This window comes from Tigriopus californicus, chromosome 8 (genome assembly GCF_007210705.1).
Source record: "Tigriopus californicus strain San Diego chromosome 8, Tcal_SD_v2.1, whole genome shotgun sequence".
Classification (NCBI taxonomy): Eukaryota; Metazoa; Arthropoda; class Copepoda; order Harpacticoida; family Harpacticidae; genus Tigriopus; species Tigriopus californicus.
Window position 1 is genome coordinate 12263055 of NC_081447.1, and position 21008 is coordinate 12284062.

At 39.8% G+C, this 21008-nt stretch overlaps 2 protein-coding genes across 2 annotated transcripts; both read right to left on the minus strand.

The window, feature by feature from the left end:
• Nucleotides 1-7324: 7324 nt before the first annotated feature.
• Nucleotides 7325-13098, minus strand: LOC131885278 (uncharacterized). Its single transcript, XM_059233295.1, has 6 exons — nucleotides 12976-13098; nucleotides 10699-10819; nucleotides 10381-10502; nucleotides 7784-7866; nucleotides 7583-7694; nucleotides 7325-7516 (listed from the first exon to the last, which is right to left on the minus strand). The coding sequence occupies exons 1-6, from the start codon at nucleotides 13043-13045 to the stop codon at nucleotides 7413-7415; spliced, it is 612 nt and encodes a 203-aa protein (XP_059089278.1). The 5' UTR covers nucleotides 13046-13098; the 3' UTR covers nucleotides 7325-7412.
• Nucleotides 13099-13308: 210 nt separating this feature from the next.
• On the minus strand, nucleotides 13309-14307 carry LOC131884909 (uncharacterized). The gene is made up of 6 exons (XM_059232805.1): nucleotides 14301-14307; nucleotides 14187-14221; nucleotides 14024-14129; nucleotides 13899-13963; nucleotides 13613-13630; nucleotides 13309-13536 (listed from the first exon to the last, which is right to left on the minus strand). Exons 1-6 carry the CDS (start codon nucleotides 14305-14307, stop codon nucleotides 13309-13311), a joined length of 459 nt encoding a protein of 152 aa, XP_059088788.1.
• Between the last annotated feature and the right edge of the window lie 6701 nt (nucleotides 14308-21008).

Below are 21008 nucleotides of genomic sequence, written 5' to 3' on the forward strand. Positions count from 1 at the left end.
AGGAGGAAATCCCAAAAGGCTCATGATTTTAAGCAAAAATATTCTCACAAAAAATCATAACAATGTCAAATAATCAAAGCTAAATAATCAGAACATAATACCCAGCTATCATAGTTCTTGAACGCTTTGCGCCAACCATGCACTGGTAGAGGGAGGCTTTCATACCTGCTACGGCAAGATAAAAAAGTTAAACAAATGCCTATAAGAAATCTTCTTTTGGGTACGGTAGAGATATATGGCAAAGGTTTTAAAGACTTTCTTTGGCTCTTGACACCATTTGTGGAGGGCAGGATTGACAACGGGGGACAGCACAAAATATCACGTGAGGTTTGGTGGGAATGACTAGAGAATTCCGACATTTGACTAGGTGAGCATGAACATAACAAATACATGATGTATAGATGACTACAGTTATTTGATCTGGTAACTAGAAGGATCGACTAGATGCTGAAGGGTTTGACTACAATCCATCCTCCATCCGGGTCACCACCTCCACCGGTCCACTCCAACCATCCAGTCATTGATGTCTTCCCCAATGCCTCAGACACCCCACGGTCGACCTGGCTCATTCACCGCTGCATCCACGGACCTACCGCTGCCCCCACGGGCGGGTCATTGCAACCACGGGCCTTCCGCATGCATCACACTCTCGCTGCGACCACGGCTATCCCACTGCACCATGCCCACCCGCCGCAACCACGGCCATTCCGCACGCATCACGTCTCTTCTGGGCCCAAGTTCCGCATTGGCGTCCTCAGTCGTCAGGGGAAGGTTCTTCCCCCTGGAGGCAGTTACTACTGGCCGTGCGATGTATGATTTCCGGATGGTGGCTGCTGACTAGATGTTAATTGCTAGTTTATAGAGGTATTTATAATAAGGGAAAATATCTATGGCGAGTATGATGGTGAGAGCGAGAGTAATGTGCAAATGGAAAATGGATATCGGTGACTAGGATATAACACTTCAAACAAGTTGTTCCAGATTTGTTTTGGTGTATTTTGACTAGACTTCAGAAGAGATCTAATTGCAAACCGTAACATCCGTATCAATTGAAAACGTGCCTTTATGTGAAACATTGGAACAAAAGTTGTGAGTAGCCGATAAAGAAAGTTAGATTTGATTCAAGGTAGGGTTAAGGCCTCCATTGAGAATGATCTGTTGAAGGAGAGTCGAGTGGTCCAAACTCTAAGAGAAAGATAAAACACCCTGCAGGGTCCCTTGAGGCCGATGGGCGAGCCATAGAAAACGTAGAGGTCATGCATGGCTAACATGCTTAGAGATCATTTCTTTCCTGCTCTCAACTGCCTCATGCGGGCTTCCTTTTTATCGCGTAAGCGGTGTGTTCCAACATTGCTCACCGCTTGTCCACTAGTAAGGGGTTAACAATGTGATATTGTTAACCGCTTGGCCAGTAAGCGTGAAATAAAGTACTTTATTGCCCCGCTTTCTTGCACGTAGCAAGATGGTGAGACAGTGACAGCTTGGCGTAGCAGGGTCGTAGAAAATTGGGCGGAAGGCCCATGAGACAAAATCGATCAGGAAAAGGCTATATTAACCTGGAAATGCAGGGGCTCATCCCCAGGGCCCGGTCTTGCTCGTTGCATTTTAGTTGACGCCCCTCGTGCTGACGCACTCGTGGCGCCAATAAAATGAAACTCCCGCTACCGAACCCTGGACATTTTCTCCCGCATTTCCAGGTTAACAAATAGCTATTGTTGTGGTTTCAACTCCAAAGAGTTTGGTAACCACAGCCCATCACTCAATTAATGAGTTTGTTGAGATTGGCAAGGTTAGTCAAGTTGAGCGTTTTGATGATCTTGTAGTCATAGATCAAGATGCTTTAGAGGCCATCAGGGACTTGAGACTCTCGAGCTCTCCTGGTCCTGATGGTGTGACATTTCAGTTTTTGACGAGATGCTCACTGGTTTTTACTCCTGTTTTTGCATTTCAGATCAGAGCAAATTTCCATCTTCACCAAAATTAGCTAACGTTGTTCCAATTTTCAAAGGATGAAGTCCAAACTTGTTGAATTTCTTGATATCCACAAAGTCCCTCCTCCTAGCCGGCATGGGTTCCAAGCACATTTTAGCACGATAACTGTGCCATATCTATTTGGCGACGCGGAAATTGGTATAGTGTTTAGAAGACGTTTATTGGTGCATGGACAATATACAACTGATCGAAGGAAATAAATGGTCTAATTGTAGACTCTGAACATACTCATGGGAATTAAACGAGTCCATAACAAGAGCAGCAACGACAAATATCATTGAAACACACATCTCCCCCAAATCGATGTTACCAAACATTTGATTGAACAATCATCACTTGAACAAAAACGAAATAAATATCATGTTCTTATGAAGATTAAGATGTACCTCTCCAATACGGGAAACTGCTTTGAATCATTCTCAAACCGATCATAGTTGACCAACCACAATATCATGACATAAACGTCTGGGCTGACAAATGCTTTCACACGGGTGGATTTGTTCAACCAATTCAACCTGAGATCAACAACCCCATCACAAGCAATTCCAGTACCGTTGACGGCTTGATTGAACAGCTTCTCTGACGCGTCGATGTCCATACCATTGAACTGAAGCAATCTAGTCGGGACAATACAATCTGTTGCCCCAGTGTCCGGTATAGCAATGGCTTCAAACGTCACTCCATAAGCATCACAAACTCGGATTTTGGTACGTGGAGGTGCAGCTGAACGATTTTTTTGCACATGGGTGCTGAACACACTAACTCGTTTCGACTACACACGCACACTTCCACCCTGGTCCACTGGGTCACTGTCCTTGACAGACTCGCACAACCGTTGGAAATGACCACGTTTCCCACAATGACGACAAACTTGATTCTTGGCAGGGCAGTTCCGACCAACATGCTCATGAAAACCACACCTTCCGCATGATCCAGAATCCAACGCACTTTGGGACTTGGTCCATTTTCCGGGCTTGTCCGGTTTCCGACTTGGACAACGATCAGCATTGACATAGGATTTGCCTTGCAAGGCGGCAAGGTTGGCTCCTCCGCCCTCCCACGATTCGCACTTGGGCTTGATCTGGGCCAACGTCGGATTATCCATACAAAGGAGTTCTCTCTGAAGACCACGGTCAGCGACTGCCACAATCAACCGGGAAGTAAGGATTTCATCATATGCAATCTTCTCAAGTTCAGCCAATCCACCAACCAGCTTTAGCCTCACGTACAAGTCACAGAAAGATTCTACAGGCTTCTGGTCCAGAGTGTGTGTGTGACTCGAATGTATATTTGCATTTAAACACATGTATTCAGCTAAGGAGTAGCTGGTCATTGATTACATGTACGCAATTCTTACGGGTATAATTGACGTTAATCAATATGAAAATGTATATAAGTGTATACTAAAGTCATGTCTCCAAAGAACAATTTTGACAGACTTGGAGATGTGACTTTGGATTTTATCCAGCACCTCAAAGACGGGTTCATCATCAGAGACATCGAAATATTGCGAAATGGTTTGGACCATAGCCACACCCATACATCCACGTAACTGAGCACGCTGCTCTCGCACAGAAAATAAATCCATACCATTGGACATGTAAAAGTCATGAAACTTTTGCTTCCACACATGGAAAGCGGCCAACGTGACATCGACGGTTAACGGGTCGGGTCTCAACGACGTTTTATTATGCCGAGTGCGATTCAGACAAACTGAGGCCCAAACGAGTGGCATGATTGGAAAACAAAGCCTCGCATTGGTGACGGAGAGTACAAACTTGTTGGTCAATTGATAACAGACCACGTTCAAATTCGTGAGCAACCCAATTTTTCGTCATCTTTCTCGCCTTCCATACCAGAGACATCTCCACCACCGACATCTCCACCAGCACACTGGACTTTCATATGAGACTGTGAAAAAGCCTTTCTACGGATTGAATCTCCTACAAGGGCACGGTATCTACCAAAGCTCAACTGAAGCCACATCCACAGAACGGAAACCCTCCACACGAGACTTCAGGGCTGCATCACCCCCGCGTGGTTTCGTGAACGCAAGTTTTGAAATGCGACAGTACTAAATTGTACCCAGACGCATTTCAAAATGTGCGTTCACGAAACTATCTAATACTCGCAGAAGGTGCAACTGAATACAAACCGCATCTTAAAATATGCACTCACGAAACCATGCGGGGGTGCCCCAGTCTCTTTACAAGTCGATAGTTCAACCCATAGATAACTTCATATATAGATCGATCAAGGGCGCTGCGATCGCATGTTTTCGTCTCAGCTGTCGCTGGTGGAAAAAATGTTTCATTCGTAGTCAAGCTACTTAGAACAACTATGGTGCAAATTTGAATCGTTGACGGCTTGTCCAAATTCAGAGTAGAAACCCCTAATATGACTCCTTGTCAAGCAATTGCTCTCGTCCAGCACGCTTCATAAAACGGGTTTGAGTAAGTTGTCCGACCACATTTTTAAGAACGAAATTTTGAAGAGGTTAAAATGGGGCTCAAGTTAAAGTTTTCATCCATGTGGTGGAAACACTTAACTGAGACGCAAGGAACAAGCCTGGGTTCAGGCTGACCTCCAGAGGTGTCGGAATTACCTTGTTTACACATGGGCGCAATCATGTCACCCACATTCAAGCACATTGTTGGGAGATTGAAACGAAATTCCGAATGCCTCATCATTTGTTTGCAATTTCGGATACATTTCGTTACACTTTCGAGATTTGTGTTGCTAAACAAGGGCAATCAATAGAGTACATGATTTGCTCTACTAATGTCCCAATCTTTTTTGACATGTTACGTCTATTATGCCCTAAAAAGCATGTTTTTTTTTATTATTCTACCACTCTTTCTACTTGTTATATTGTAAGATTCAAAAGAAATCAAGATTGAAGAGGAATAACAAACGTTTCATGATAATAATTCAACTTGCCTGAAGCGAGATTTCACGAAATATCTTTGTCTCATTTCCACCAGCGTCAGCTGACCTGAAAACATGCTCATGCAGTACAGCTCCTGTTGAACTTAAGCATTCTAGTTATGGTTTTCTATGGTTCAACCACATCTTGAATTTGCTTCACCCATTTGGGCTCCAATGAGTTCGGCAAGTTTGCCAAAGGTCGAACAATCCAAAGATGTTTCACTAGGAACATTGAGGATATGAGAGAGCTCTTGTATTGGGAGAGACTAGAAAAGTTGGGACTGCACAGTGTTCAGAGAAGGTACGCAAGAAAAAAAAAAGATATATACGTATGATCATTTGAGCTCTGGGGCTTGGAATAAATGGTTATAAGTTATCGAGAAAATGTTGGTTGACTACGTTTCGAATAATTTAAACCTTTATTTGCGACTCTCACTGTCAAAATGTCTAAAACTATTTGTATAAACATCGTATACAGATATTTAACAATGAGATTGAAAGAATAAAATGGTTCGTATGATAAAAAAGTGGACTAGAGTGATATGACAGCAGAGTTGACTAGAATTGGTGCAATGCACATGAAAAAAGGGAAGAGGGAGTTACAGACATTACAAAGTCAGTTGGGTAGAAGGAAATTTTGAAAATCTTGTTTATTGCTGTAGAGTGGATGGGCCAAATTGAAAGGATCCTTTGTCAGCTCCCGTCGTTGATGGCATTTGGCTGGGAGCTGGATAAAGGTACGTGACCACCAATACTCCGAAGGGATGTCGGCCAAGGACAATAAGGTGTTGTGAGTCCTTAACCGGAAAGGATAACCTGTGCCCAGACATCACCTCCGGAAAGGTTTAAGGTTCCCAACACTGTTGGGCACTAACCTTGCCAGCCCGATGGTGAGGGGCTCTGTTGTGCATAGAAAATGCGTCCATGCATTATTGGCATATTGGGGCACGCAGAGGTATAGCCTGAGGAATTTGGTGAAGGTGGCATCAGCGGATTTGGGGGCGGATTGGGCGGAGTTTGGGAGCCAGAGGTGCAGGTCATAGAGAAAATTGGGGCGATGTAGGTCCGGAAGAGTTGAAGAACTATGGGAAGGGGGAGATTCTTAATGGGAAGTCTATTGCAAATTCATCCGATTCTGGCCCTAGCCTTGGTTATTGTGGATTTAAGGTGATTGGAAAAGGAGAGTTGGGTGATGAGGGTGAAACCGACATATTTAAAACTATTGACGATTTCAATCTGATTATTGCTCATTCAGAAGGAGGTGGGAGGCAGACGACCTTTATGGAAAACCATGGCCTTCGTCTTGATGTTATTGACTTGAAGGCCGTTCTCTTGGCAGTAACCGTGGAGTGCATTGATGGCATTTTGCAATTCCACGGCTGAATCAGCCAAGAGAACCAGGTCGTCTGCAAACTGGAGATATTGTACAGGAAATTGGTGGATAATGGGGCCTTGGTGAGTGAGGGCTTTGGGCAGGTCGGATACATAGAGGTTGAATAGTATTGGCCATAGTGGAGTGGATCCCCTTGCGGAAGGCCAACAGAAGTGAAGTAGCAAGGGGATAGGTCCTCACCGGAACGAATGGAGCATCTGAGTCCGGCAAAGATATTGGTCAGCAGGACACAGATTGAACGAGGAGCTACAGTTGGAGTTTGAGGCATAACTGCGTTTGGTCCGCCCTATGGAATGCTTTGGAGAAATCCACAAAGCATACATACCCTTTCTTCTTAATGATGATGTTCATCAGTGTACAATTTCATAGAAAAGAGTAGCTCCCGTGGTGCTTGAGCGGGTTCAGCCACTCGCAGCATGTTCGCCTGTCCATGACAATTGAGAAAGCAGGCCGACACCGGTTGATTCCCTCCTCTCCGCTTGATCCGCTGTTGCCGCCAATGCTGATTACTCGCGATATGGAGTTGTTCAATCCGACCTAGAAAAGAGAGATCAGTATGCCTATTGAGGGGGGGAAAGGGAAGGGATGATTAGGAAGTGGAAGAGGGTTGGAGGGCTACCTGGTATCATAGGTAGGAACTATTTTAGCCACTTAAATCCTTTAAAATCCATAAACAGGTCGGAGGAGTAAAAACAGCACGTCCGCCATTCAAGGCGTCAGCTGACGAAAAAAGATGAGTTCTAACATTGCTTAAGTGCTTTTTTTTTGAAGTTACATTTCCTCTTTTGCAAAAGTTGTTTATTTGATTTTGTAGAAAAACAGTGCTACAAGACCACCGTGCATGTGAATGTGTTTGATGTTTCTAGGTTTTCCACACAATGTTACAATTTTACTCAACGCTAATGCCCCCAAAATTAAACCATATTCTGTAAGACCGTAATTCCTATTGTCTGAAAGACGTGTTATCGTTTCATCTCCTTTTGCTTCAAATAGTGATTGAAAACAAGTCACTCCTTGTGAACCATATTTATTTCAATGAATTAAAAGTTATTTCACCACATCAAGAGTATGTAACATTGGAAGTGTCAATGCCTTCAAATCAAGTACACGGCACTTGAGTGAAGTCCAAATTGAAACCAGAAAGGTCGGACAGATCGCCGTCCAAGGTTTGAAGCCCTACAATGAAGGAGGATCCAGGACCAGCTGAAAAGAACGCCCAAAACCTCAAGATTCGTATTCTATTAACATGAAAGCCTTCACCAATCTTACACGTCACCACTCCAGGGACAGTATCTCCATCCACAGTATTCAAGATTCCGCCACAAAACATGGATGTCGTTGGCGTAGAAAACGACAGAAAACTGAGGAGGATACAATCACTCTAGATGGAAAATATGAAATAAGTTGTCAGTTTTAGATGTGGACCAACGAACTGCAATGAAAAAACCTGGCCAGCCTGGCTATACTCACTTCGGCCATTGTGGGTGGGTCGGATAAGAGAAAGGCATCGGGATTCATTGCAGTAGATTCTGACAACGCCAACCGACAAAAACCTAGGGTAGAGAAAGAGATTGACTTTGGTTTGAACCAAGGTATATAGAGAAATGGGTTGAACCATCTCTGAGTTGCCATACAAGCCTCGGCATTTCTGTAAGTACAAATTTCTGCACATGTGCACTTCCCAGACAACAAATTGCCTAGAACAGGATTGTCCAACTATTATGGGCTAAGGTCAAACGATAATTGTTCAAAATACGGAAAGCACTCATCATTTGCCAATAAAAGCTTTATTTCTTATTCATCTGATGATACTAAATGCTTTTTTAGTATCTTAAGTATTTACCATTTTCCCTAACGAAAACACTCACGGTGTTCTTGGTCAAAAAAACTACGTTGTCTCAGGTGTTATGTTCAATTATTATGTCATTGAACGTTTTGCACAAGTTGACATAGTAGTGATTTATTTTCTCATTGTTGTAGGAAAGTAATCTCCAACGCTTAAGTTGAAAAAAAAACTCAACAGGATATGCTCATCGAACTTTACATAATTTTGACGGACTACCTCTAAATCCTTCATGGAAGAAACTTGCTCAATATCATGACCTTCATCATGGCAGAATAGAGTGTTCAAAGGTGTTGACCCAAATGTCATTGAACGGAATTTTATTCCATTAATGACCATCTTAAACTCGTCAAACTAACATAGTGTCATCAGCATGAGAGGAGATACTGGCAGTAATACTGTGCTTTGGAAGAGGAGCAATCAACAATATGTAAAGGAGCGGTCCTATGATGGAGCCTTGTGGAACACCCAACATGAAATCATGTACGTCACTGTGTAATTCTTCGACCTCATCCAATTGCTTCTTACCACGAATGAAGCTAGTTAATCAATTGAGAAACCTTGCCTTGTGTTGTATCCGGACTTAATAAGAACGACCAGGCAGTTGAACGAATGAAACGTGTCTATTCTCTTTTTGAAAAACCTCCCGTTGACGTTTAGCAGAAGAGTACAGAACGACGAACATGAGTGGGTATAATGACAGGGGTAGTAATGGCGGGAAAGACATATTTGAATATTAACATAACACCTGGGATCCTTATCTCGTGTCTTGGAGCCTGTTGATTAAAAGCCCATGATCTACCTACTAAATAAGTCAAAATAAACTACTTCAACTAACTCATGACTTGGGACGGGACAATTGTGTTATAATAATTTTTGTCACTAAAGACTACCTTTTCCACATTTGTACTTTTCTCCTTTATTTGCACCTTTTTACTTTTTTTGCATAATTGGCCTGAAATTGTTTATTTCGATTGAAATCAGTACTTTCTTTACTTAAAAAGTGGATTGAAACTTTAAAATCAAATGCCGCCGCCAAAATAAAAATTTTTAAAGCTTAATTTTGAACATTGGATGTCAAATATTGAATTGTGCAGGCCCAAAGTACTTAATTTTTGGTTGAAAGACAAGGAACAACAGGAATGAAACAAGCCAGTTTCAAGTCAAGAGACAAGCTAAGCAGGGCGCTAAGATAGTTAAAAAGCCCCCCAAAAACGCAACGTAGCTCTTAAGCTCCTCCAGGTTAACTGTGTATTCTTTTTGAGGAATAAAATTTCCAACTTTTCTTCAGTTAGATCAATGTAATAACTAGATCAATGTTGCAAATCTAATGCCAGGAAAAGAAGAAAAATAAGCAAGGGGAAAGCATTTGTTGAACCAAGGCTAGCTCCCGTACCGTATTGGTAGAGCATCTACTTTACAATTTGCAAATCCTGGTTCGAACCCAAGCTAGTTGATTTACAGCATAAGTTGCTGCCTTAACAGTTTAAATGGGCGAACCTGCTATCATTCCCGAGGGTGAGGTAATAATTAATGTTGCACGTTTGGCTGTGACAACAGAGCGGGAATATCCCTCAATTGAGGGATATTCATCAGATGGCAGGTCAAGCGAGAGACATGTTAACTGACTCCAAACAATCAACAAATTCCTTGACCCAATTCAAAAAGAGTAATGTCCATTTGATCCAAAATTGAGTTAAAATTCGCTTTTTAAGAATGCGCTTTTCAAATTTGTAGAAATGTGAAAAAAGACTTGAATATCCCTTCTTTTTTATATTATTGCACCTTTTGTTAAACTTTTTGGGCTTATTTTTTGCACCTTTTTGTATGTGAAAGGCTTTGCTATTTAGCACATTGTGCCCGTCCCTACTCATGACTCTCTAGCTCTCAAAAGACGTGCTCCATATGCTCAATCAGTTGATTAACCTGGCTAAAATGCGCGCGAAGAACCTTTAGATTAAGAGGAAGGACTTCAAGTTCAAACATGTAAAATTTCTTGAGTTTTATGATCTATTCAAAGCACCTTTTCAATATTCGCAGAGAAAGATATGGGGCTGTAGTATCGAGGGGGCGACTTGACATCCCATTTAAAAAAGTAATCATCAATTCTATCAATAATGAAGCATAGATTCAAGTTGGTCAAAGCCTGCTTCTCGAATCTGGACCTATCTGGTTAACTCTTCATATCTTCGCATCTTTGGATTGGGCTTAGTTATTCACTCACCTTCTCTTTGTCTGAAGCAGTTATTGTAATTCATCTCCGCCAGTAATTGATTTCCGGCATGGTTGTAGGACTGGAAGGATCCACTCACTGCAGTGAAATATTGAGTGCACCCTGCTGGAGCTCTGCAAAGTTCAAAAATTGAATGAGTTTAATAAAGTAACGTCCTTTCTCTTCGCTAATCAGATACAGTGCCTTATCAGTCCCGCATTGTTGGGTCATTTTTGTTTAAAGCCCTAAGTCGAATTCTAGGGACTCTTTTTTTTGTTCATTTGATGACTAATTAAATTCGGTCTCATTGTGTTAGAAACAGTTGCATACTTAGCCAGATTGTCACAAGTGAAGTAAGTGACTTTGATTTGGAAGTTGCGGTTTCCATCGGTGGTTCCTTTAGCAATCTCTAGTATTCCTGCATTACCCGTCGAGCCAGTTTCAAAGTACACTGAAATTAGAAGGAGCCCATCTAATGATATTAGTGAGTGGCAAGTCTGTAGTGATGGAATTGCAAGTAATAGAATAACATTAGTATTTGTTGGTTGGCTTTTCTGGTAGCAACTAAAGGAACTCTGAAGCTTTTGGGGTCATACTCCCACAAATTGCTTAATGCTGAAATAACATAATAATTGGTGAGTTTTGATGAGCTTTGGTGTATTTGATTAGGACAGATTAGCGTTATAATTGTGCTTGTTTTTGGGAACGTTTAACTAGTTCGTGCCATTGAATCTTGCCATAATTCATATGCTTCTTCATTCTTAACATTTCCTCTTATAAACACTGTTGGACTTAAAATACTCTACACTTTCGTCTTTTCTATGACTTACGACTCAGGGAAGCTTTGAAAGTTTGAGGATATCTATCGTTGTGTTGGCGTCATGAGTTTTTTTTGTTACATACCTTCAAAAACAATCACTTTACTTGATTATAAAAAAACTCCACTAAAGCAACCTAGTGCCGGGAGAAATCCATTTTTTACATTTGGGGATGAGTTTTGAATTCGTTCTGTGACTAACCAAGGTAACTATCAGAGTTCAAAACTCCATTTGGTCTTAGCATGAACGACTGGAATATGTATGGACAGGGATATTTAATCTGAAAATAAACATGCCGAGTATACGTAACCCATTCTTCTTCAAATGAAACTGGCATCACGACGCTACAACTGCGTATTTAAGTTTTGAACTCAATCGAACCATTGGATTACCACTTAACCCCTCTCAAACTCACTATAAAACTCTACACAAAAGTGGAATTGACAGAAGAGGGCTGAACCCACAAACTTCTAAAAATATGGACTGTGAATGGGCTTCCCGTTAGATCGGCCTGTTCTTGCCCAAAGCAAATCTGGGCCACATTTGAACTAAATTTGTGAAATATGAAACTTCGATATCCTCAATCAAAGGCAGGTCATTTTTATGTTATTTTCTTGTGAAGTGGTTTGTTTAAGAATATGTTATCAAAAGATTATGTACCTGACCAAGCGCCGGCCGAAATTTAAAATGTTATGTACCGATTTCAAAATAACTTTGTACACATCTCCTGAGTACCCTAAGCATCGTTTTGGGCTCAAATTCGGCCAAGATCTTGTGATCTTATTATGAATTACATTTGAATGAAGTGAATGGTTCTTGAGATACGAAATTTTCCCTTCTTTTTGCAGTCCACATCTCCAGAGGTCTGGCTTAACCGTTCATTATGTGGTCTTTTATGTACTTTCAGTCGTTTGATTGAGTTAAAATTTGAAATACGTACGTAGTTGCAGTAGTCAGGGACCAGTCTTGCTTGAAAAAGAATGCAATGTCATCGGAATTGCTTATTTTCCACCTTAAAATCCCAATTCATATTCCAGTGGTTCATGGTAATAATAAGGCAACAATCGACTCGAAATCAGATGACAAAGAATCAAAGGGGAAGCACGTCAAATTATTTATGCTCTTTATTTACCATAGTTTGTATTTGTCAGGGCATCATGAATTGGTACAATTTTAAGGACATGATGCACAACCAACATCAGTAAATTGGATCTTCTTGGATCTACGTACAGGGATCCTAACATTCCGATAACCCCACACGGGGGTTTTATTTTCTGGTTAAGTGTTCGCTCACATGCCAAGACATCAAGATATGTTTTTCATTGTCAAAGAGACAAAAGGAACAACTGTAGTGAAGTACATATTTATAAAAGTAGCTCAAAAACGAAGTCAATCGGTATTCTTTGTACTCAGTACTCTTTACTCTTTGTAATGTATTGACCTAAAATTTCATGAACTTCTCTTTAGCAGATGCTTAGTTATTACAAGTTAAAGTTTGCGTTTTGCACCTTAAAAGATCGAAAAATGGCCTGACTATGTTTGCAGTTATTCCCAAGGCATATTATTGTCTTTTTCAATGACACGACAACAAGTAATAATTTTCCATATTCTTGAAGATTTCTTTAAAAGCTAAAATTAGCCAAAAATGTCACTTAAAACTTAGAAAAGGTATAAAATTGTCTTTCATTTTTCTTAAGTGCCAAAAGCTATACTAGAAAGGTTGCCTTCTTCCACAGATGAAGCAAGTGTAATTTGGACTTGTTTTCACTTTTGTTCCCTTTTTACTCACTGTGCTGGCCAGTTAATGTTCCACATACTGTAGGAGGAAACGCATTGGCCGACGGGGAAAATGGACTCATAACTGTAATTGCATCTACGGTTGTTCCACAAGCCCCTAAGCACAGTAAATAATGTTATTGCTTAGGTTTGTATATTCCATAATCATCGGTCTTGCCTGTTGCATCATTCAATGTTGATAAGGTATTGAAATCCAACCTGAAACAAGAGAGCAGATCTGTTTTGTATGTACTCGTAGAAAGTTGAACCAACGTCCCCTTGATCTCAGCAAAGCTACAAAAGTAATTTCTACAGGCTGATATCCTAAAGAGAAACCAACTTGATGTTATCTATCAATTTCCCAAATGTGATTACACATGTTGCGCATGGAATGCTTTGTCGTATTTTTTTCCCAACTTACCTGATCTGACATAGGTCTGAAATAAAGAAAAGACCAATGAGTATTGAGAGTTAATGCGAATTTAATTAAGATAGCCTGACTTTCGCAAATGCGGTTAAATTCGTATGTACAGGTTTCGTCCACAGTGGTGTCTGCTGAAGGAAAACCATCGTTCTAAGAAAACAGTAAAAAAAGCAGGAAAGGGTTTGTGAAACTCGTCGATAGATTTGGATTGTTTGTTTGGGCTTACCTGAATGTAAGTGCAATTCTGAAAGATCAATCAAAGCAAAACACTATTTAGAGCATTGATATTGTCACACGGTGTTGCTTTCGCCACAATAGGTAAACAGTTTTCCGAGAAAAAGTCTACCTTTCCTTTTCACCATCGTAATATCAAAGGCTATCAATTTCATGCGAAAAATAGGGATAACATTCCAAGAATGAAAAGGTCTGTAAGGACACTGAAGGAACAATTCCCAAGTGCTTCACAAGTCTCAATTTCGGAAATTTGCCCTCTGATGTAAATGCATTCTTACCTGATTTACGGTCTGCGTTGTGCCGCACGAACCGCTCACCCTGAAAAGGCAACATACTCCAAAACCTGCAACGAAATGGAGTTGGTAATTTTGGTTTTGTGTTTCGACATTAAATTGGTGCTTACCTGAGGCACAGTTTCCCGAGGCAAAGCCACCTTTAGAACTACAAGCAGTAGAAGTCAAGCATGTTCCACCGAGGCTTGATGCGCCTGTGGTGGTGCAGGGATCATTCTAAAAGTAATTTTGAGTCGCCGCAAAGATTGAAAAAGAAAGTGATGAATCCCTTACCTTGAACGAAACAATACTAAAAATGCTGAAGAGACCTGAAACATAAGTATAGCTTGAAAGTTATGGTGTCGAAAAGAATTTCCCACTGTGAGAGTGGTGGATGATGAGACAGGCCAATCATAAAGTATTAAATGCGTTATCAAACCATTTTTCTAACTAGAGCTTCTGCCAAAAGTACCAAAGTGACCACTATCAGATACCCCGATATTGTATCTAAAATTGGAATCCTAAATATTTCAGCTTTTCTAACTACAGTGTAGATACATTGATTCGGGGTAACCTCTATTTGTTATGNTGGTTTTGTGTTTCGACATTAAATTGGTGCTTACCTGAGGCACAGTTTCCCGAGGCAAAGCCACCTTTAGAACTACAAGCAGTAGAAGTCAAGCAGGTTCCACCGAGGCTTGATGCGCCTGTGGTGGTGCAGGGATCATTCTAAAAGTAATTTTGAGTCGCCGCAAAGATTGAGAAAGAAAGTGATGAATCACTTACCTTGAACGAAACAATACTAAAAATGCTGAAGAGACCTGAAACATAAGTATAGCTTGAAAGTTATGGTGTCGAAAAGAATTTCCCATTTTGAGAGTGGTGGATGATGAGACAGTCCAATCATAAAGTATTCAATGCGTTATCAAATCATTTTTCTGACTAGAGCTTCTGCCAAAAGTACCAAAGTGACCACTATCTAAAACCCCGATATTGTATCTAAAATTGGAATCCTAAATATTTCAGCTTTTCTAACTACAGTGTAGATACATTGATTCGGGGTAACCTCTATTTGTTATGCCTCCTACTAATGACACGAAAGTTCAGTAAAAACTTACGTTTTTGACGAACGATTTTGTCTTTGGGGTTTTCAAAGGAACTTGCCTCCTCAGACACAAATAGGATCATCAAGAGTCCCAATATTTTGCAAAATTCTAAAAATAATTGGATCGTATTCAAAAACTTTGGGGTATGAGGATTTTTTCAAGGATTGTGAATGATAATACCCATGGTTTTGATGAGATATGTTCAGGCTGGAAGGCAACTCACAACTGAATCAACTCTTTCACTACCTGGAGTGATCTCCATGGATCACGCAAGCGTCGAGCGACCGCAAAGGTCCACAAATCTGCCGATATACAGTCAGGTGCAAAAGTATTTGTAACGTCTCGAAAACCCAAGCTTTTTCTCAGTAACAGCTAAGTTTCTGCTGACCGTAAAGTAAGAAACGAAGAAATCAGTCTGTTATCCAGACCAACAAATAAAACATTTATGTCTATCCATGTTTAGCTGTAATCACCATTTGGGAGGGAGAACTAAGACAAACATTGCAATCACCTCGGACCATCCGGCTATTGAATTTTCAATAATCAAGTGATTTTGAGAGAGATGTGTTACAAAACCCAACAAAATGAACTTACAGTATTTGGTGTAACTTGGTGAATGCACTATCAAATTGGCTCAATACCACAATGCTATTTGAGTGGACAAGTCGGTAAAATGAAGTAAATGTCAAAATTTAATGCATTTGGCAAAGATTGTTGGCCAATATCTCAACATAATACTCTTTCTTCATGATTCCTGATATCAATCCAGACGAGATTACCTGTTCTCAATGAACGATAGAATGATCCCAAAGAAGAATGGAACCTCTTCCATGCTTGTTTGAAAATGGGCAGGGACTGTGTTCTTAGGGGAATGAGCTTCTCTTCGGAGTGGTGGTTCTTGGCGGATGTCAGACAAGACTACAGACACCTTGCCAATATCAATGCCGTTTCCCAGGGGGTACTGAGCTTTCAGTCCAGACCTTGCAAAGGCAGATTCTCTATTGGTCCCTATCATCTCCTTCGCTTCTTTACTACGTAGTTGTCAGGCCGAGAATTGTTTGAAACATGCCAGTGGATATTCTGCTCAACTCTTGGTGACATTCTTTCGGGTCTAGCAGATCATGGGAGATCCCAATAATCTTCAGCTTTAGAGCTTTATCAAGCTCCTTGGACTTGGCCATCCTTTTAATGCAACAGCAGCTACCTCAGTTTAAAGGGGTGGAGAAAATTCCAGTATCACTGGCTTTCATTACACTGACTAAAACACGTGCTGGAAGCTTCTGGAACTCTCGCGAAGCTTTTGAGAACATTTTGTGATGAAATGTGCTGGTCTAGTGATGTTAAAGGCCAAAAATTTGCGTTACAAATACTTTTGAACACTGCGTTTGAAGATATTACGCAATTTGAGATAAAAAATGACCAAATAATGCTGATTTCTTTGGTTTATTTGCATGAAAGGCGGCTTTTTTGTTTTGCTTCATACTTTAAGTTCGTCGGTGTTGTTGTTAAAACTGATCTTCTATCGAGAAAAACTGTTGGTTTTTTTTTCATGACGTTATGCATACTTTTGCGCCTGCCTGCAGACCATGGAGCTCGTGACGTACTCTATGTATTAATGATCTTCTTTGTACAAAGAACCATAAACTTTTATGTTACTCACGATGTGTGGAACCTCAAATATGCTGAATTTTGGACTTTTTTTCATTACTGCTCGTTATCCAAGTACCCTCTGGGACAAGTTGAGATTTATTCACATTTTGAAATGACGTACCTATAATACTGTCTTTCATAACTTGCTTTCCCAAAAAGGGACCTAATCATTAAAGAGACAACAAAATACAGTGGCTATATTGTTTTTCAGGTTTTGATGGAAATTCTCAAATCCATTGTGGCATTCTTCTAGTTCACAAACCCATTAGAAACCAGTTCGATTATATTGCTTTATGAATTTATAGCTTGGTTTAGAAAATGACACATGTACCTAAAAGCATTCAAAAAACTATCATTTTCAAAGTCGTATTCAATGAAATTCTCAAGGACACTTAGTTAGCTCCTGAAAATACTTAACATAGCTCCAAATTGTTCCCAGTTGCATCTAAACTCAATTTTGCAAACAAATAGTATAGATTTGCAATGTCACGAAGAAAAAATGTGCTTTTGTTTTTTCATTTTCTTTCTGAATCTAAAAGTAGCTCAAAATGTGATTTCACATAATTTCAGACATCGTAAAACTGTACTTTTTTGAAACCACATTTTACAAATGCTGTTACAAATTCTAATGGTGTTGCCATTCGAATTCTCAACTAAACATACGCAACTGGTGGTTGTTAGTGATTTGGACCTTTTTTAGAAGGAATACCTTATTGCAACTGAATCAAAAGCCCATTAGATAGGTTTTTGAAAGCCATAGTTTTCTGATTGGTTTAGGCATGCTTTTTTTCAACGTGAACTACAAATCCATTGAGAAAGAGAGTAAATGTTGTTCCTTCGGGTTTTGTGAAGTAGCAAAATGACACAATTGTGTTGCTTTGCATTTGTATGGTTCCACTCCAACACCAGCGAAGGCGATAGAGGAGTATTGGAAATTAGAGAATAGTTATTTGATTGCGAACAAGATTACCTCATTGAGCCAATTTTGGTAACGGTCAGATTACGAAGAGCATTGTTGATCTGTTTCACGGTTGTTTGTTCACGAGTTGATAGGGGCAAATTTCTATATTTTGTGCTCGTCTCGATCCTTTTGCCTTAACTAATTGGTTTGCTCACAAAGAAGACTTTCCTTTCCTCAATTTCGACCTGAAAAACTACTATTTAACTGACATAGACGGAACTTTCATTCGAGTGCGAGGAAATTTGATTTAACCCAATACCTTCAAATATTCTTCATAAAAACGTCAATAAAAAGTGAAACTAAAAGCAAGATTTTTCTCTATCCTGTATTATGTATAAATCCTTTCAAAATGAAGTTTCTTGTCGGGAAAATAAGCCCTCATCGCGGCAGGAGAATTGGAAAACGCCTCCATCAGTGAGTTTTATTTTTGGAAATTTGAGGCATTGTATCAGCAAGGGAGATGTGAAAAGGCAATACAGTAAAAATCGGATATAAGAGCAGCTTTGGGGCCATGAATTTTTGCTCTGATATCCGATATGCTCTGATATCCGATGTTCTAGCTCCGCGGCTCCAGAGGCAAAACTGATGACAGAAAACATATTTCTAAGCTATAATTTGATGCAGTTTTACGGTCCAAACAAAATGCAACCCTAAAATTCGAGAAAAATGTAACAAAATGCAAGGAGAGCAGTGTGTTGGTTGTATGTCTACGCACCAAATACGTAGGTGATTTGTCACAGAATTACATACTGGCTATGAAGTTTGAAAAAAAAACCAAGAGTTTTCCAAAGGAAGCACGTTTGACTCCTGAGTTTGTGGCAGCTTCGGTCAGGCTTATCTTGGACAGCTTATCAAAATAAGCAAAGAGCTTTTGCCTCTCCTTGATGGAAAAAGTGGTTCTGTTGGCAGACGCCATTATGAATGACCTTTCATTTTTATGAGAAATCGACTGAACCCTTTCTTTTATAAAATGGCTTAACCAGTTTCCATCCAAAACTTCTTTGTGGAGCGCGCGAAATAAAAAGAAATATTTTGCCGCCTTCAATTCTGCTCTTATATCCGATGTGCCCCAAAACTTTGTGCTCTTATATCCGATGCTACTTTACTATACTTTACTTTGTAATTTGATTCGGGGATTCACAATCCTGCTCTTATATCCGATGTTCTTATGTAAAAACTTTTACTGTATATGAGATTTGTGAGTGCAATACTCAGAATATTCATAACTGCAAGGTAAATATAATATCAAAATTGACATTTCAGTGTTCTGGGTATTTATGATGGATAAGACCATAAATTGAAACAATCTGGACCGATCCAGGACGTCTTTTCCGAATGGTCTAATAACTTTAATGTTGCATGGGAGCAGTATATGAAAGTATGCCTAATTATACTCAAGCTTGCCAAGTAAGAATCAGTAGTAAGTATCAACAATACAATGTTTTGATGAGCAACAACAAAATGATTTCTCATACTAATGGTGCCTTAGTTTTAACAGCATCAAAGCCAATTGGTGACAAATGTAAATCGCAAATCATTTTCATTTTTCCGTAACCTTGTTTTGCTTATTTTTTCACTTTTTATTGTTATTTTGAACACATAAAAATTACATGTTAAAGTTCAACATTATTGATCGCTTTCAAATCCTTCCTCCAATCATAAATTTTTGATCCAAAGAAGTAGGACATTATCCACGGGCCAAACCGAATATAGAAGCTGAGGAGATCCGATAAAGTTCTTAATCCGGGAGCTCCTAGATAGACGTTTTTGTCTTGCATGCTTCCCATGTAACTTGAAGGATCTCAGTTAGGGTTCTCAGTTCGAGCAAAAAATGGTACTGCCAGACGATCAAAAATCAAAACGAGTCTTGAAGTAACCCCTTGTTCGAGTCCAATTCAGACAGGGTCACGTTTTGACAGCTAATTAAACGTTTTTGATTTTGCTTATGCACCCACTTTTGCTGAAGTTCTTTAACCTAAAAAGCTGCCTTTCCGGTTCAGAACTCGTTACTACACAGGAGTTGAAGGATGAATTGATCAAGAATTCGGAGCTGGAATTTAAAATGAAGAAGAGTATTATATCATCAGTAACAAAGTTTTCAGTGTGCCTTGAAGAGTGAAGCATGAAAATTACATTTTACAGTTCAACATTATTGATCGCTTTCAAGTCTGCCAGTGGCTTTTGATTTAGCCTATCTACTTTAGAAGAGCTGCAAACATTAAACTTCAGGAGTTTAGAACGCAAACTAGTCAAAAACATATCTTTCAACGCCAGTCTCGTACAGGATAACAAAGCTTTGCGACGAGTTGCCACTCGGCTGTGTGAGAAAATTTGAAGTTCCTCAGGGTTCCATCCTTAATCTCTTTCATCTCTTTATGTATAAGGTTAATTTCAGGCTCTTCAAAAGATGTTTTATCAAAGCAGCTGATTCATTATTTCACTTGTTCATGCTCAATGTTCACTCACCATGAGACATGAACGGACTGAAATAATTCTGTTACTTACTTGCCAGACGTTGAACAAATGATTAAAATCTAAATGTCTCTTCACAGTTCAAGGCAAATTTCCTCTTTCCGTTGTTTCCTTTTGTCTTTGACACGATTTGGTTTAGAGAGCAGATGTTAGTCCTTTGAATTTGTCGCATTTCTAAACTTACCGAGCTGAACGATGAACAGATAACATGAGGGAGTCCACAAAGGCTCTATACATTTGCATAAATTTGTTTTTTTTTCCGAGCGGAGGGTGAATTTTATTTATCAAATATTAAATGCTTTATACTTTGGATGTCGTTTAAGATATTTTGATTTCTTGCTAAAACAAAATGTCATATAATCAAAAGAAAGATTTTCAACTGCCTTTTAACGGGATGTTATCTCACAAAAGCATGTTTCTGGATATAAACTAACATCCTTTTTGAGCGTGATCATTCCTGATCAGTAGAATGTACCAAAATATTCACTTCGAGCAAAAATGACAGACGTTTGACAATTCGGATGTGCGAAATAGCTGAGGGAAGAAAACCAGTTAGTGCAACCCTCTGGAATTTCTGCTCAACATACGAACAACATGCTTTGAATGAGCCTAATAACCATAGGGAGGGAAAATGTGGGCTTGAAACATTTTCATGGCTAAGAAGTATGGAAAGTGATGGGGTGTCATCAACAAAAAAACAAGTGGGTAACAAAGGACGCAATAGAAACTTTCTATTCTGCTTTCCCATTTATTGGCAAAAACATATAAACTTTCAAAATCATCTCATATCCTTACTCTTGCTTCCATGCCAATTTGTCGAAAATGAGCAGAAAAAAACACAATTCGCCTTAATGGCGTCACATGTCGACTTCGAAATCGACTTATTTTTCCACGGAAGAGTGCCTTCTGACCAAACGAGAGGATCTA

Excerpts from the sequence above, each read along its gene's own strand:
- LOC131885278 (XM_059233295.1), bottom strand. The coding sequence starts at position 13,045 with ATGAGTCCATTTTCCCCGTCGGCCAATGCGTTTCCTCCTACAGTATGT. Across the intron at positions 10,503-10,698 it reads ACTTGTGACAATCTGGCTAA|AGCTCCAGCAGGGTGCACTC; the intron begins GTATGCAACTGT and ends TGAACTTTGCAG. Across the intron at positions 7,695-7,783 it reads ACCCACCCACAATGGCCGAA|AGTGATTGTATCCTCCTCAG; the intron begins GTGAGTATAGCC and ends TTTTCCATCTAG.
- LOC131884909 (XM_059232805.1), bottom strand. Across the intron at positions 14,130-14,186 it reads TTAGTATTGTTTCGTTCAAG|AATGATCCCTGCACCACCAC; the intron begins GTAAGGGATTCA and ends AATTACTTTTAG. Across the intron at positions 13,964-14,023 it reads CTCGGGAAACTGTGCCTCAG|GTTTTGGAGTATGTTGCCTT; the intron begins GTAAGCACCAAT and ends ATTTCGTTGCAG.